The following is a 16,834-nucleotide window of genomic DNA, read 5'->3' as shown; positions in this document are numbered from 1 at the left end:
CTCTGTGCCTTCTTATCTCGCTGTCCTATCGTTTTTCCTTCTGTCCGTGTCGCCTTCCTCACAGATCCTGAGTGCCGCGAGGACGGCGGGGCCCGGGTGTGAGGAGGTCTCCGGGTGCGACCCCGGAGCGCTGCCCCGTCCGGAGGGGGCGCGTGCAGACCTCTGGGGCGGGGAGTGCGCGCCGGGCGCCGCGGGGTTAAGGGGCGCTGGCCTTGGAGGCCCCGCCTGCGGAGCGCGCCAACCGGGCGGGGGAAGCCGCCCCAGGGGTTCCCACCTCGAGCCCCGCTCATTACCTTTGGAAGCAATAGGAGCTCCAACTTAGGTGACAATTTTTGGGGAAGGGTCCGCGTGGTATGAACTCTGGAGCTTCCCCCTACGGTTGCGTTTCGTTCTCCCCCCACGTACGCTCTTGGTACAACCCGGGGATTCCCCGCCGCGGCCCTCCCCCTGACGTCACGGAGTCCCCGGGAGGCCCCGCCCCAGCCCACCGCGCCTTCTAAGGCCGCGGGTGCCCGCGGGGCTGGCGAGAGAGCGCGGCCATGGCGGGGCCTTGCAGCACCGGAGCCCCTGCCGCCGGCTGGAAGAGCCACATCGTGCGGCAGCTGCGGAGGCGGGACCGCATGCAAAAGGCACTCTTCCTGGAGCTGGTGCCGGCCTGTGAGTGCGCCCCCGGAGGCTTAGAGGATGGCTGTGGAGGGCACGGGGCTCCGGGAGAGTGTGTCTGGTTTCGCAAGTTCACCAACGCCTCCTCGCCTCCGAAGCCTCGGGCCTGCTGCACCCCTATCTGTTGCGCCCCATCTCCGGCTTGCCACATCCCTGTCCTTGCCAGTCCAGGCCCTGCTTAGCGCCCCGTCCAGGTCGGAGCTCCTGGCGCTGCTGCCCTCCTCGCCCCTCAGGGCTGGGCTCTGCCTCCCATGAGCTGTGCTTCCTAGGCACCGGTTCGTCAGCCAGGGTTGGTTTTGTAGGGTCTCTTGTGCTTCTCTCTGCCGGGCGGTCCCCAAGGTAGAGCCTGGTCAGTCCATTTGGTCCCCATAGCCCAGTAAAAGAACGTGGGACAGTCCAGAGCAACTACTTTTTGGCCAATCGAGGAAAGGAGTGAAACTGAATCTCTAGGGAGGAAGCTCAGAATTTCAGGCTTTGCCACAGGTAGGTGATCCAGGCTCAGGTTTTTGGAGTGCCTCTGTGCCTAGCCAACCCTGGCCTGAGGGAGAAACGGAGCCCCAGGCTGCAGGAGGGAGTGAGCTGAGCCCTGGAAGTCATTCTCACAGAGTTGTGTCTGGGTAGCTGGTCAGGAGGGGGTATACAGATCGAGCGGGATACACAGGTGTGCATCTGTGTGTAGGGCTTCTGGTTACCTGTCTGGGGTTGAAAGTCTAATCACAATCCCGCTAGCTCCTTCACTGGGCCTAATCTTGGCTGTAGCTTAACCAAGTGTCCCCCACCAATACTCCCTGCCAGCTGCAAATGTGTGGGACTGGAGAGACTCTAGAGGGCTGAAATCCAACACACTTAAAGTCTAGCCTTCTCAGTGGTCTTGGGCAGGTCATTCCTAAGCCTCAGATTTCTCACCCATAAACTGGGCAAAATGGCATCTTTAGACTTGTTGAAGGGCCAGTGCAGTGCCCTGGGGGTTGGGCTGGGGTTTTGTGTGAGAACTAGGCCTGCTACCTGGGTGGAGGTGACAGTCAGGGGATTGGGTGAGGGAAAGTTGCTGAGGAGCCAGGCCTGGGCTTATCACCCTCACCTTACCTGGAATTGGTGAAAAAAGAGGAAGAGGAAGTGACCATGGTGGGGATGGAAGAGGTGTGTTTCAGGGTCTGTAGCAGAAACTATCAAATTTGAGGATATCTGCTGTATAGCTGCTCAAGGTCTTTCTGTTTTGGCTGGGATGGTGGGAGTGGGGAGAGAGGAACCTTCCACCAACCAGGGGAAGTCAGAATTGTTTTTATTAGTCCAGAAAGTTAGAGGCCCTGGAGGGGAAGTAAGGCCATAGGCAGGCGGAGCTCAGTTTGTTTCATCACTCTCTGGGGCCAGGCCCTGCCCTGGGGCTGGGGGATCAATCCCTGTCCCCTTCCTTTCTCAGGACCCATGGTGGGCATTGCCCAGCCATCTCCTTCCCCAGTAGTGGTCATCCTTCTTTGTCCCTGGGAGAGCAGGTCTTCTCCTGGGAGGGCCTGGGGGCTAGTGCTGTGAGGAGGCTGTACCAAGGCTGAAGGTCCTGGTAGAGCTGCACAAACACCATTTAACCAACTGGGTAGAACCCAGTCTGCCAGTAGCTCTTGCATTCCGCACCCCTGGGCTCCTGCAGCCCTCCTAGCCAGAGAGGTAACCTTTATGCCTGGAGTCTGCTGGTCTCTCTTTGCCCCAGGTTCACCCTCTTGCACCCCTAGATAACCGTCTCCTAGAGAAGGCTGAGCTGCTGGCCCGGTTCTCAGAGAAGCTGCAGCCAGAGCCAAATGATGTCACTCCCTCTACCCACCAGGGCCCTTGGTGAGTGTATGTGTGTTTGTGGTCACAATGGGCTGCCTGTGTCTAGGCCCTGCCCCCACTGCCTATGCTGGGTTCATTCTCTCCCTGGCACCTCATTGGCCCCTGGCTGTTACCCGGAATGGGGAGAGGGGGATGCTAGCTCTTCAGCCTTCCCCAAGGCCAGCTGCTTAGAATGTCCTTCTCTTCTACCCATTTCTGCATTTGTCCCATCCCCTTCCCCTCACCCCCACACTCTTTTCCCCTTCTCTGTCTCTGCCTGCCTCCCTATTCTTTACCTGATGCCTACAGAAAGGGTCCTGCTACCTATTCCGGAGGGAGTGAAGATGGGCAGCAGGAATGGGGTGGGGCTCCGGGTTGGGAGGTACTTCTAAAGGGGGGTCCTGGCCATGGAAACCAAGGCTTGGGGGACTCCCAGAGCTGAGGAGTCATGGACAGCTTCCGTTTCTGGAGGTGTGCTCTTTCCTCTACTGGCTTTCTGGATCTGCCTTCCCCAGGAGAAAGTTCACGATTCTGGTTTCAGGCTTTTCATGCACATTGCCTGGGTGAACGCAGGGACAATGAGCACCACTCTCTTGGTTGGTTGGCAGGGAGGAGTCATGGTCTAACTCAGACCAAGTCCCATCACCAGCCACTCGGAGAGAGAAATGGCAAGAGGAGAAGGAGGGACTCCGGCTGGTCTGTGGTGAGGTAGGCTGGCAGGGGTCTGAGCGAGAATGGGGAGGGCCAGGATCCAGGACTTTGGGGGCTGGAAGATGTAGTCCGAGGGAGCCAGCACAAGGGATATTCCCCAAGTCCAATCCTTGAGGCTAGACGGTCAGAGTGCTCTCTAGCTTGGCTCTGGCAGCCCAGGATGAAGTGAGCTCCAACAGCAGCTAGACAAGTGAGGTGAGAGCTCTGTAGGAATGTGAGGTATACACGGGCCAGGTGGCTTCTGTTACCCTTCTGATGGTCCAGCCTGCCCTGTTCGCTACTTGCCCTGCCAACCCCAGGGCCTACCACCAGTTGATGTTCAATACACATTTACAGACTAAATGAGTAAGGTGGTCCATTTCCCCGGCAGGGTGCATCACCTCCACCTGACAGTGCTGCCACCCTCACAAGCCCCCCTCCCCCCACTCCATGGTGTGTCTCGGCTTGTTTCAACACACTCTCCTGGTGTTTCATTTCTGTCCCTGTTGCTTCTGAACTTCCTTCTTTGGCTCCTTCTCCTCCTCCCTATCCGCCTCCCTTTACATGTGGGTGTTCCTGAGAGCTCAGGGGGGTTCACTCACTCCCACAGCCTCAGAGATTTTCTGCTTGCTGACTCCCAGACCCATCTGTAACCAAGACTCTTGCTCAGCTGCTTTTTGGACTTCACATCTAAAGTCAGACTCACCATTGTCCCTGTAATATGGCCAACACCACACTGACGCGACTCCCTGCAGGCACTGGCCTATTATTTCAGCTAATCCTCCATAACTTTATGGTTGCAGAGGAAACTGAGGCTTAGAGAGGTGGAGCCAGAACTTGAACTCTGTCCCACATGAATCCACCTTCTGTGCTCTCCATTTTTTCAATACATATTTATTGACACTTGCTACATGCAAGGCACAGGGAATGCAGCATAAACAGGTCCTGGCCTTATGAAGCTTCAAGTCTACTGGAGGAGACGGACAGGCCAGTAAACTCATACCCAGTTATAACATGCCAAGTCAGTTGCCTAACAAGTATGGGAATGGGGATTCGAACCCAGTGAGAGCCTCTCCCTGAGTCCTGTTGTAGTTACAACTTGGAATATGAGAAGTGGTTCTCAAACATCTGAGCCCTCTTCTGGTCTGTGAGCACCCCAAGGCCTGGAATGCTTTTGGTTTGCCTCTATTGTGTCCCTGGGGCCTGTCGCCACACTCTATGCTAATGAATATTTGTAGACAAAGTGATGAATGACGTAGATCATACACCCCTCCATTGGTAGTCAGTCACTGGGCAGGAAACCTGGGGGCACCTGGACCCCTCCCAGGTCTCTGTTCTGAGCTAGTCACCAGGTCATGGATCCTGCCTCAAAACCCATCAACTTCTGTTTCCTATGCCATATCTGGCCTGGTCCAAATTACCCTCATTCCACCTTGGATGACTTCTCCCTTGGTACCCCTATCCATTCTTCATACAGCACTCAGAGTGATATATTTTAATAATAAAAACAATTTCCATTAATAAAAGACAAGTAATATACAATACATGCTTGTGAAAATTTCAAGAGAACAGAAAAATAGAGTAGAAAAAGTAAAAGCCTTTTTCACCACCTCTCCCCATTATCAGTTTGGTATATATATCCTGTCACTTTCTTGTCTCTGAGCTCATGGTTCCCTTTGTATGGGACACTTCTACACATTCCTCACCCTCAGTACATCCTCTCCTTCATTTCCTCAGATACACACCAGTCAGCTCCCACTGGATATGCCAGAGGATGAGGAGAGGCTTTTTATTTATTTATTTTTAAAATATATCTTTATTGATTTCAGAGAGAGGAAGGGAGAGGGAGAGAGAGAAAGATAGACACATCAATGATGACAGAGTCATTGATCAGCTGCAGCCCACAACCCAGGCATGTGCCCTGACCGGGAATCGAACCCTGATCACCTGGATCCTAGGTCGACGCTCAACCGCTGAGCCACGGCCGGCTGGGCAAGGAGGGGCTTTTTAACTGTTAGTAGTATTTCACATATCACAGCAAGCATGTATTATTATTTTTTAACTTTTTATTTTGAAATAATTACAGATTCACAGGAAGCTGCAAAGATAGTACAAAGAGGTCTTGTATACCCTTTACCCAGTTTCCCCCACTGGTTACATCTTCTGTAACTATAGCACACACAACCAAGGAATTGATATTGGTATGAACTATATATAGTTCTTTGTGATTTTGTCATGTATAGATTTGTGTGAGCATTAAGATATGGCACTATTTCATCAGCAGACATTTCTCTCTACCCTATTTTAGTCACAACTTATCCCTCTTTCCCCCAATCATTCCTAACTCTTGGTAACCACTAATCTGTTTTTATCTCTACTATGTGAATTTTGAAAAGCATAAAAAAATATTGAATACCAAAACATCAATGAAAGTAAATGACAGGTGAGGATGCAGAAGTGGTGGTCAGGTTCCTTAGTGGTGAAAAGAATTATAAATGTTATAAACTGGGCCAGCTATGAAAGTAGGCCTCCCTGCCTTGTGTGTCCAGGGCCCCTCCCCAGGCCCACCCACGTGAAAAAGAACACAGGAACAGATTAGCAATCGAGCTCCCAGCCTTGGTTATTTCCTCAGGTTCCTCTTGCCACAGTGGTGGGAACTGCTTTGCCTGGGGTCTGTCTCTCCCACTCATCCCTCAGCTCCAAAAAGTGGGAGTTGAACTTTATCTCTGTGGCTTCCCCAGCTCTTGGTTGAAGGACTGTTTAGTGAGGTGGGGATATAAATGAGATGACTCTCACCTCCACTCTTGGGCTATGGGGCAGCTCCAGTATTCAGTCTGGGCTCCCTGCTCTTGCAGTCCATTCCTGTTCTTAGCTTATGTGCACCTGCTAGGACTCCTTGCTCTCCGGGATCTGTTCTTGGGTAGGCCAGAGGAACAGAACCCACATCCCTTGAACCCGTCCTGTAGACCAGCCCTTTACTTGGAACATAATGCTAGGCGGCCTGGGTTCCAATATCAGCTCTGCCACTTAGCTGTATGACTTTGGGCAAGACACTTAACCTCTCTGTGTCGATGTTCCTTCTCTGTAAAATGGGGAGAATGGCATTACCTACCTCACAGTGATGTTATGGGGACTAAGAGTTAATATGTGTAGAATGCTCAGAACAAGGCATGGAACACATAAGTGCTATATTAACAAATTAAAAATTTGCCATTATTTGAAAAACGATTCCTCATAATAATCCCGTGTTACCCTATTAGGTACACTCTGTCATTCCCGTTTTACAAGTGAAGAAACAGAAGGTTGGAAGGTTGAAGTGACTACCTCAGGGTCACAGAGAAAATAAGTGGCCATGCCTGGACTGAAACTCAGGTGTTAGACTGCAGGGCCTAAGGCCCTACCACTGTCCCACGAAAACAGCAGTGCATCCCGTGCCAGACCCTAAGTCCACCTGCGTCCCAGCTTTTCAGTAAGGTGGTGGGTGGGTGGAGTAGCAGACCCTGGCTGAAGCCCTACAAAGAGGCCCACCTGTCCGACCCTACCCCCCCCCAGATGGCCTACCAGGTGGTGGAAAAGAGCGCGGCCCTGGGCGCCCTGGAGTCCGAGCTAGAGGAGCGGCGGCGCAGGTAAGGCGCGGGTGGGCCCTCGAGGGACCGCGCCCGCCTCTGGGCGGCTCCGCGCCACCTCTGCTGGGGAGGGGGACGGGGTGACCCCGCGTGTCTCCAGCAGGGCCCGACAGCTTTTCCCCGGTCCCCAAACGCCCGGAACCGCAGGACTCGGAGGCTGCAAGGCTAGGTGGGAGGAGACTTGCCTTAGCGGCTCGGCCGGCTCGTGGCCACGGGCAAGTCTGTCCCAACTGTGAGACCCGTCCCCACCGGGCTGTGATGCCGGTTCGCCCCTCTCCAGGCTGGCGGCTCTGGAAGCTCAGGTGGCGCAGCTGCGGGAGAAGCGGGCGCAGCAAGTGTCGCTGGTGGACGCGCGGCGGGCGCGGAACGTGGCGCAGCAGGCAGCGTACGAGGCGCTGCGCTCGCAGGCCCGGCTCCAGGAGGCCGCACTGCGCAGCCTCCAGGAGGAGGCGCGCAACCTGCTGGAGCGGCTGGTGCAGCGCAAGGCGCGCGCGGCCGCCGAACGCAACCTGCGCAACGAGCGCCGCGAGAGGTGAGCGCGCTGGGTCCAGCCCCTCAGGTGGGCGGGCGATCGCGCCCGCTGTGGGGGAGCGTCCCGCCCCTTCCTCCGGATGGGAACCCCTCCCCCTTCCCCGGGAGAGGGGACCCATGCCTGCCCTCGCGGGAAGGTTCGGTGTCCTGTGCCTGGGTCCCTGGAAGTTTTTATACCCCCAGGGCCAAGCAGACGCTGGTGTCCCAAGAGCTGAAGAAGGCTGCCAAGCAGACAGTGAGCATCAGCGAGTAAGAGTGACGATGGCCCGCATGCTCTGGAGTTCCCTGCTCTTGGGGGCCGTTACCTCCACTTCCAACTTGCCCCACACCTGCCCGCAGCTACCCATGCACCTGTCCGCATGTGTGCACAACCATGGTGGGGAGGGGGCACGTAGACTGAGGCCACAAGGTATGTGCAGACACGTGTGGTCATAGGAGCCAGCGTGGGCTGTCACCTGTGTGCCCACGCAGACCCCTCATCATGGAGTCTGCACATCTTCACCACGTGGGGCCCTGGGGCAGGGAGGGCCTGGCTGGTCCTTTAGCCTTCCTGAGTTCCATTCACTCTCCCAGGAGTCCAGAAACCTTAGGCAATGAGATCAGGGAGAAGGCTGAGATGACTCTGACCGTGCCTGCTGAGCCAGTGTTTCTAGAGAGTGAGGCTGGTGAGAAGTGGAAGAGGCCCTTCAGGTGAGGACTGTCCCAGAGCTCTGACCTGAGCCCCACCCCAGAGTCTTTCAGTAGAATCTTGAGCCTGCTTTTGGGTTGGGAGGGGCCTTGAGAGGCATTGGGTACAGCTCAGACCTCCTAGGACAGGTGTGATCTCCAGTGCCACCTCAGGGATCCCAACCCCTGTCCTTACCCCTTTCTTTCCTTTCCAGGACCAGAACTCTGGGGGTGGGGTGTCAGGCTGGTAAAAGGGTGTCACCAGGAGGGAACCTGTGGGCAAGGCCCAGGGCTCAGCTGTGGTAGGCATGTGTGTGCATACACAGGGATATGAGAGCACACAAGTGCGCAAGCCTGGATGAGCATACTTGAATGCGTGTGAACATCTGAGCATGTGTAGATAGATGTGAGCTCACACAGTGGGACCTGATTGGGGCTTCAGTCCTTGGGACTGGCATTTGCCTGGCATTGAGGCTGCCTTTCCCTGTCCCATTCCCCAAGCTGAAAGCTCTCCAGCTCTTTCTTGCATGTCACTGATGTCCGGGCCTCAGGGTAGTGAAGGAACCTTGGGGAGGGGCATAAGATGCTGGTCCCCAAAGCCCTTGGCAGCCCTGGTGGGCCAACTCATCCCAGGACACACCCTCTCCTGGGCATTTTTGAGGTCTCATCAGGTCTAGGTTCTCACATCCCCCTGCCTCCAGCCTTATGCTGTCCCAACCTAGGGGCACCTTCACCACCCCTCCTCCATAGGCCCCGGCTCAGCCTACCAGGAACCTTGGTTGGGGGCACCTGGGTGGTGAGGCAGTTCTTACCATCATGCTGAAAACTTTGGGAGACTTCATCGCCAACTCCCTGCCTGCCTCCATCTTCATGGGAAGGCTCTGGGTCATGCCACTCTCTTGGTCTTGGAGGAGCCAAGTTCTCATCCTGGGCTCCAGAGGCTATGAGCCCCAGGGTGCCTGGCAGAGTAGGGTTGAATGGCTGCTGTCTGCACACCCACCTGCCAGTCCCTTAGCACTTCTCTCTCAATTCTGCCCCAGGTCTGCCTCCGCCACCTCCCTGATGCTGTCCCGCTGTGTGGATGTGGTGAAGGGGCTTCTGGAGTAAGTGTGTGTGTCCACCAACATGTGTGTGAGCACACTGACATGTGCGTGAGGGATAGGGTATCTTGGAGCTCTGTACACAGCTTCTAGAGCCCAGACTTGGTCTGTGTAAGTGCCTCAGTGTGTCCAGCTGTGTGTTGCCTAGCAGTCTGCGTGAGTCTCTGCTGAGCCCCGGAGGCAGGAGCTGGGTGCATCGGCTCATTTTCACCCCTTGCTTGGCTATCCTCCAGGCTCTGTCCCTCATTCAGTTTCCTCACAGAGGACCAAGAGTTCCAGCCTGAGGCTGGACAGGAGCTACCACTCAGTTGGGAAACTGAGGTTCAGAAACATCAGGGACTCGTTCAGGGTCACAGAGCCAAGCAGTGGCAAGGCCAGGGCTGAAACTCCAGTCCTGAGGTTTCTCTGCATCCACTGACTCTGCCCTGTCTCTGTGCATTTCTCTGTGCCCCTGTCATTTCCTCACAGAGGCCAGGTTGGGGACTGTGCTCCCTGCACCTCCTGGCCACCTTCTGTCGCCTTCTGTCTGCTTCTTGTTGTTGCCTCAGGGGAACTTGAGGCTCCCATGTCAGAAGGACTTGCTGAATGCCCTCCTGACCCCCCTCTCCCCACAGTTTCAAGAAAAGGAGAGGACACTCAATTGGGGGAGTCTCTGAGCAGCAATATCAGAGCATCCCTGTGTGCGTGGCTGCCCGACTTCCCACCTGGGCTCAGGATGTGCTGGTATGGAGGAGCTGGGCCACATGCATGAGGTGCTGATATGGGGAGTGTGGGCCCAAGGAGTGGTCCAAGGAGTCCAGGGAAGCAGGGCTGGGTTCCTCAGCAGGAGCAGAAGTTTTTCTGCTACAACTTGCTGTGGGAGCCCCTCAGCCTTTCTGATGGGGGCATGGACTGGAGAGGGAGAGACAGGAGGCTGGGAGACCAGGAGACCATTCAGCGGAGTATGGGGTATTGTTGGGGGAGGGTGTCGCAAGGGTCTAGGCACAGATGATGAGACCCCATCGTGTACACAGGTGCACATGAGGGCCTATGAGCGTGCACAAAGAGGCCTGTATGGCAAGGATCAGGGGCACCAACCTCCCCTTTTCCCCACAGGATGCCCACCTTTCTGAGGTCAATGCAGTTTGTTTTGCTCCCAATAGCAGCCTCCTGGCCACTGGAGGGGCTGACCGCCTCATCCACCTCTGGAATGTCGTGGGAGGTGAGGGTCCCTCCCCTGCAGGCAAACCCAATGCTTTGTCTCCAGACCCCACCCTCAGCTTGTTCCTTGATGGTCAAAGGTCTTGGGCCTCTTTATGTTTCCTCACGTGGAACACTGTTGTGGGCAGTGGCCAATCCCTCGGCAAGAGTACGGGGCTCACTTTTCTGAAGAAGGGTAGAGCCTTCCAGCTCCTGGGGTCCAGGACTGCAGGAGGATGAGGAGGGTTTAGCTCAGATGGCCCCTGTTCGGAGAGGTAGGGGTTCCCTAGGCCACTTCTTTTGTTTTCACTTGAACTCTCAGAACTCAGGAGACCAATATTAGCTACCTTGGGCTGTGTGTGTGTGTGTGTGTGTCCGGGGGTGGGGCATGGGAGGTCAGCCAGCTCCTGGAGGCTTCTCAGAGGAGTCAAATCTCCAGCTAACCTGGCCCTGGCTTACTTTGTGACCTAGGCACAGTTCCTTTTCTCTGGTCCTCCTTAGTGCTATGAAATGACCAGCTATCCCCTGGCGTCCCCTGCTGGCAGTTTGGGAAAGTGCAGCTCAGGCCCCCAGAACAGACCCAGCAATTCTGTCCTCTAAATTGGGAGACTGATTTTCCCATTCCCAGCCCCAGCTCCTTGTTTTCATGAGGTTAGTGATCTCATTACACCTGTCCCTTCCTCTGGTCCCCCCCAGGTCGCCTGGAGGCCAACCAAACCCTTGAAGGAGCTGGCGGCAGCATCACCAGTGTGAACTTCGACCCCTCGGTGAGGGGACTTTGCCCCAGTAGCATGGGATGCTCCCCTCCCCCAGTCTCCACCCCAGGCAGGTGGGGGCTCTGGGACCTGAGGAAACACATGGGTATCCTAGAACTGGGCCCTCAAATCCTCCTCTCTGGACCCAGAAGCTCCTCTTCCTGCCTGGGGGACCCGGGCTGTGGGAAGCTCCCAGGCAGCTCTGCCCCAGCTCTCTGGCCTGAGGGATGCCGCCTCTGGCCAGGCCCAGGTCTAAGACCTCTCCTACTCTCATCTCTCCAGGGCTCCCAGGTCTTGGCAGCTACTTATAGTCAGGCAGCTCAGCTCTGGAAGGTGGGAGAGGCATGGTCCAAGGTGAGTTTTGACTAGGGAGGCAGCCTGGGAGTCAGGGGTCATGCTTTGGGCCTAGAAAGGGGTGTTATGGAGTCTTGGCCATGCCTTTGATCCATATTTGGGATGGGGGCCGCAGGAGACACTGTCTGGACACACAGACAAGGTGACGGCTGCCAAATTCAAGCTAACGAGGCATCAGGCGGTGACTGGGAGCAGAGACCGGACAGTGAAGGAGTGGGACCTCGGCCGTGCCTACTGTGAGGCCCAGCTCTGCCCTCCCTCCCCCTCAGCCTGTACCCTCCCCTCCCCCCAGGCTGGGCTATGAAGGACCTTGACCTGCTCTCTGCAAATGATTCCAACATTCATAGGCATTTGGGGTGAAACCTCCAAAGGCCCCTCTTTCTCTATCCCCCATTGGTGCTTTCTGTCAGTTTCTTGATAACCTCAGGCTTTGGGCTGGGAAGCAGGGGACCAGGGTTCTAGTTTTGGGAGGACACTGCCCCTCTGGGGCTTCTGGGCCTCAGCTTCTCATGTCTAGTGGGCTGGCTCCTGATGACCCTTCTCTGCTCCTTGTTCCCTAGGCTCGAGGACCATCAATGTATATTCCTACTGTAATGACGTGGTGTGTGGGGACCATGTCATCATTAGTGGCCACAATGACCAGAAAATCCGGTTCTGGGACAGCAGGTGACAGGTGTGGGCTATGCATGGCAGAGGCATAGGGACGGGGCTCCCCTGTTCTCTTTCCGTTCTCTGGCATGGAGCCCTGGAGGGTACCTCAGGGAAGTGAGGCAGTGCTGGGCTGGGCCCCTTGAAGGCTTAGCCAGTGGACCTGTGCCACCTCAGTGGTTCTCCTTCCAATCATTGGACTCTGCCTGGCCTCGACAACCAGCACCTAAGTGGTAACCATTTAGTTACCACTTTTTGATCAAAAGGACCAAACGTTTAGTTGTGTTTTAAACCTAAGAGCCCAACATTGGGCTTGGATGGTAAATAAAAGCCAGTGCCAGAGCCAGTGCCAGGCCTGCCTCTGGCTCCTCCTTACTGGTCTGTAGTGATTGCTGTTTGACACCCTTGCCCTTTCACATGTGTAAAGACAGACTTCCATTGCTTTCCCTCTGGCACTTATTTTAGTGACCCAAGGGTTTCAGGGGCTGCTCCAGTGGGAGATTAGTCACCATCAGCCTTGGTCCCCAGTGCTCTGAGAGCAGGAGTGCCTCTGGACCAGGGGTGGCCCTGTCAGCATGGGCTGCTCCTCACCCCATCTCTGTCCTTGCTCCTCAGGGGACCCCACTGCACACAGGTCATCCCTGTGCAGGGCCGGGTCACCTCCCTTAGCCTCAGCCACGATCAGCTACATCTGCTCAGCTGTTCCCGTGACAACACACTCAAGGTCATCGACCTGCGTGTCAGCAATATCCGCCAGGTGTTCAGGTACCTGCCTCATAGCGTCTGACCCTGTGGCTTTGGCTGGGGCAGCTGGGCCTCTTGTACCCTGTGCAAGGCTCTCCATGGCCTGCCAACTGGGGGGCCCTCCCTGGAGGCCCTTTTGGACCAGGGCCTGCTGAGGTGCCCTACCCCTAGACACAGAGAGGAATCTTTGGAAGTTCCTGGCTGAGGGCAGGGACTGGTGCCAACCTCCATTCTGACCTGACTCTGTCTGTTCTCAGCGCTGATGGCTTCAAGTGTGGCTCTGACTGGACCAAGGCCGTGTTCAGGTATGTACATGAGAACATATGTCTTTGTTCAAGTGTGCCCCATCTGACAGTGTATGTCAGTGTCTGTGTCCTCACCTCTGACCTTCTCTCTCTTGCTCTGCTGTGGCCACTGCAGCCCAGACAGAAGCTATGCAGTGGCAGGTTCCTGGGACGGAGCCCTGTATATCTGGAATGTAGACACTGGGAAATTGGAGAGCATCCTACAGGGACCCCACTGGTGAGCATGGCACCACCCACCTGCCTACCAGAGCCTCAGGGGCACTGCCACTCCAGCCCCAGTCCCGCTGAGCCAATTCCAGGCTCTGACATGCTTGGACCCTGGAGTCCCCAGCCCTTGTTTCCACATCTTCCACCTCCCAGAGCCCTTCACAGTTCACAAGGTGCACTTGGGGGTCCTTCCTCACCGTAGCCCTGTAAGCCCATTTTATAGGTGAGGAAATGGGCTCAGAGAGAGCCTCAAACTGCCCAGGTCCAGTAATGGACAGCAGCAGGCCCAGCTCCTGATGCCCCCTGAAGCCTGGCCCTCCTTTTCCTCAGCGCTGCCGTCAACGCCGTGGCCTGGTGCTACTCCGGCAGCCACATGGTGAGCGTGGACCAGGCCAGGAAGGTCGTGCTCTGGCACTAGTGTCGTGACTTCGCCTGCCTGAGCTGGAGCTCTAGTCAGAAGCCTGAAGCCAGAGAACAGCTTCCCACTGCTCCACTGGGCTCCAGGGCCAGTGGGCCCAGTGAGGTGTGGGTGGGGTGGCTCAGGGCATTTAGTAAGGAAGAAGGCCTGGCAGGACCTGGCCTGTTAGTTTAAAAACAAAGTGTGGGTTGGGGGAATTACAGCACTTTTTGTTTATCTCTGTCTCCTCACTTTCTCTGCCAAAAGTGGAAAAAACTGCATCTAAACTGGTGTCCCCTTGCCTCTTTGCAGCATTCAGGGAACAGAGAGGCCTTCCTTTGGGCTGGTAGCTCGAGGAAATCCAGGCTTGGCCCCCTTTCGTCCTCCCACACAGAGCTGGGCAGGGCCGGCCCGGCCTCCGTGCTATTCAAGTCTAACAGGAGACAGCAAGAAGGGCCAGAGGCAGCAAAGGGCAGTGGTTCTTGGAGCCATGGGAATTCATGGTCCTAAGATCAAGCCAGCACTGTGGGCCATCCTTCAAGCACCCAGGGTAGACTGAGGCTGAGGAGGGGCTGTGGGAGTCCGAGGAGGGAGTAGGGGAGGTAGCCCAAAAAGGCTCTGGTGGAAAGGGTCCTAACAAATTGGAGAGTGATGTCAAGGACTTGTTCCACTGCGCCAGCCTTTAGACCAGCCAAGTTCTTGCTCCAGAGGCAGAGCCTGGAGTGGGTGAGGAACAGCTTCCATGTCTGTGAGTCTGGGAGGGCAGCAGTAGGCTGAGCTTGGGCCTGGGAATTCGCTTACATGGGCATCAGATTTAATCTTCACAACAAGCCTCTGAAGTGCAAGGCAGACCCAGCAGGGTGGAGCCTGGGCACCCCACTTCATCAACGTGGGGCATGGCAGAGGAGTTCAGTAGGACGGCCATTGTCTGGGGTGATAGGGGCTGACCCGTGGGGATCTGCTCAGCCGAGTCAAAGGCTCCACTCTGAACTCAGCCTCCTCCTTTATCATCTTACAAAGGCTCCCTTGGGGATCTTTGCCAGTCCCAGGGCTTTGGAAGCCATGTCCAAAATGGGCAGCAGAGAGCTAAAGGCCTGGCTCTGCAGCTAGACTGTCTGGGTGTGAATCTCAGCTCTTCTGTTTAGTAGCGGAATGATTGTGAGCAAGTTACTTAATGTCTTTGTGCCTCCTTTCCTTCTCCAGAACGGGATGATAGCACACACCTCAAGTACTGTTTTAAGGCCCCAATGTGCTAGTATTTGTAAAGCTCCTGGCATGTGTCAAAGGCTGCGTGTCGGTTAAATACCCAAATCTGCTGATTCCCAGATCACTCACTGCTCTTGGCCCCCAACTGCCCCCTGAGCTCTAGGTGACATACCCAGCTGCCTTCTGGGCCTCATCTTCCAGATGTAAGTTCCTCTTCTCCTCACACTGCACATCTGCACACCAAGGCCCAGGGCCATTGTGTCTCTTCTTTCTTGCTGCCACTGCAGGCCACCTTCTATACCTGCTGCCACCCCACCCAGCCCCCTCGCCATTGTGACTTTCTAAGGTGTCACTGTCACATGTTCAACCATTTGGAGTTCCCCTGCTGCCTGCAGAGAAGCACATGAATTTCAAAGCCCTTGGATCTACCCTGCTGGCCTCAGCTGCATCTTCATTTCCCTACTACTATGAATGTGTCCTATGTGTGGTTTCTCTCTACTTAGAATGCTTTTCCCTCCCAGCCCCCAATTCACATTTGTCCTTCAGAATCCCCACTTGCCAGGCTGGCAGGGGGCTCCTCCAGCCTGCACTCCGGTCTGTGCCTGCCTCCCTCCACCTTTAGCAGGGAACTCTTGGAGATCAGGATGGGAAGTATTCCCTGGAATCAGGCCAGACACAGAGAAAGCCTCAGGAAATGTTTAAGTGGCTAAATTCTCTACTCAAGGACTCTGCAAGTCTAACAGTTGAAGACACTGAGTCCAATCTAAAATTCACAAAAGCCTAGCCCTCATGCCCTGGCTCCTGATGGCCACCAGGAGTCACCAGCTGCCTAGTATCTGCTGAGGCCCTTCTGTCTCCTGGGATTCATGGCTGGAAAGACCAGCACTTCCAGGAGCCACCATTACCCAGTCTCATGTGTCAGGCCCTGTGCTCTGCACTTTTCCTGCAGTATCTGATTTGTTCCTCCCAACCACCTTGTGATGTAGGTATTTCTTTCATAGGTAAGAAAGTTGAGGCTCAGAGAACTTAAGTAATGTGAGGTCTCACAGTTGGCACAGCTGGATTGTGACTATTATACTTAAAAAAATATATCAGAGAATCTGGGTTCCAGTTAAGAAGCCAGGCCTCTGATTCCCTCTTTTCTGGAAACGATTCAGGTTCTGCAGAGGGGCTGGCCTGGTCTCCTGGAGGTTGTTCTAGGTTCTGCTCCTAGTTGTCTTCCTGGGAGCCCTTGGGCAAGTCAGTGTCTTCCAGGGCACGGAATTTCTCATCTCTGCCTCCCTGCCCCATGGCTCTGGGCCTCACCAAAGGTTACCCAGCTCCTCCCTGGTACTCTTCTGCTGGTGTGAATACCGCCTCCTCTGCCTGAACTGCCCAATCCCAGACCTTATGATCCTGAGACCTAATAGGCAGAAACCATAGTTTTGGGCTCCTACAGCCCTTTGGTCACCTTCCTGTCCTGGAAGACAACTGGCTCAAGTCTGCTGTTCCTGAGTCTCCCCCACTAGATGAGCTCCTGGGTGACAGGCATGAGATCTGAGTCATTTGTGTCACTAGTGCTCAGAACATGGCCTGGAGCAGTAAGTTTGCTGACAGAACAAATAGCAGTAGCAGAGCAGTAGTCCTGGCCTCTGAGATGTTCTCTGGAGGAATCCTGACGGCACCGGGCACCAACCCACCCGAGACTCGGACAGACCACATCAGTACAGGCTTTTTCTTTTTCTGGGCGCACATCCACCAGTCAAAATTATTTTCAGCTTATCTGTACATCATCTTATTTGATCCTCCTGGATCTTAGGAAGTCTGCATTACCTTTTTATTCTCACTTCACAGGTGAGGAAAGCAAGTCTCAGAAAGGTGAAGGGCTGAGCCTAAGTTCACAGCTCATTGGGGCGGCCCAGAGCCTTGAAACCAGGATGCCTGGCCGCTCTTCCCTGCCTCTCAGGAGTGAGAGGGT

The 16,834-nt window shown here is 55.4% G+C and overlaps 1 protein-coding gene across 1 annotated transcript; it reads left to right on the top strand.

The window, feature by feature from the left end:
* Positions 1–539: 539 nt before the first annotated feature.
* Positions 540–14,071, top strand: ATG16L2 (autophagy related 16 like 2). The gene is made up of 19 exons (XM_087821672.1): positions 540–657; positions 2,391–2,490; positions 2,805–2,807; positions 3,078–3,177; positions 6,712–6,785; positions 7,066–7,317; positions 7,500–7,565; positions 7,890–8,006; positions 9,023–9,085; positions 9,697–9,805; positions 10,178–10,283; positions 10,958–11,028; positions 11,299–11,370; positions 11,486–11,606; positions 11,931–12,036; positions 12,634–12,783; positions 13,020–13,067; positions 13,183–13,284; positions 13,605–14,071. The coding sequence occupies exons 1-19, from the start codon at positions 540–542 to the stop codon at positions 13,690–13,692; spliced, it is 1,866 nt and encodes a 621-aa protein (XP_087677798.1). The 3' UTR covers positions 13,693–14,071.
* Positions 14,072–16,834: the final 2,763 nt, after the last annotated feature.

The sequence above is a fragment of the Miniopterus natalensis genome, chromosome 11, assembly GCF_054644295.1.
Source record: "Miniopterus natalensis isolate mMinNat1 chromosome 11, mMinNat1.hap1, whole genome shotgun sequence".
Taxonomy (NCBI): domain Eukaryota; kingdom Metazoa; phylum Chordata; class Mammalia; order Chiroptera; family Miniopteridae; genus Miniopterus; species Miniopterus natalensis.
The sequence above is the reverse complement of the archived record's forward strand: the minus strand, read 5'-3'. Positions and strand labels throughout refer to the sequence as shown.

Bases quoted from the DNA above. Each gene is read 5' to 3' on its own strand.
- ATG16L2 (XM_087821672.1), top strand. From the start codon at position 540: ATGGCGGGGCCTTGCAGCACCGGAGCCCCTGCCGCCGGCTGGAAGAGC. The intron at 11,029-11,298 runs GTGAGGGGACTT...TCATCTCTCCAG, and splicing joins GTGTGAACTTCGACCCCTCG to GGCTCCCAGGTCTTGGCAGC. The intron at 12,784-13,019 runs GTACCTGCCTCA...GTCTGTTCTCAG, and splicing joins AATATCCGCCAGGTGTTCAG to CGCTGATGGCTTCAAGTGTG.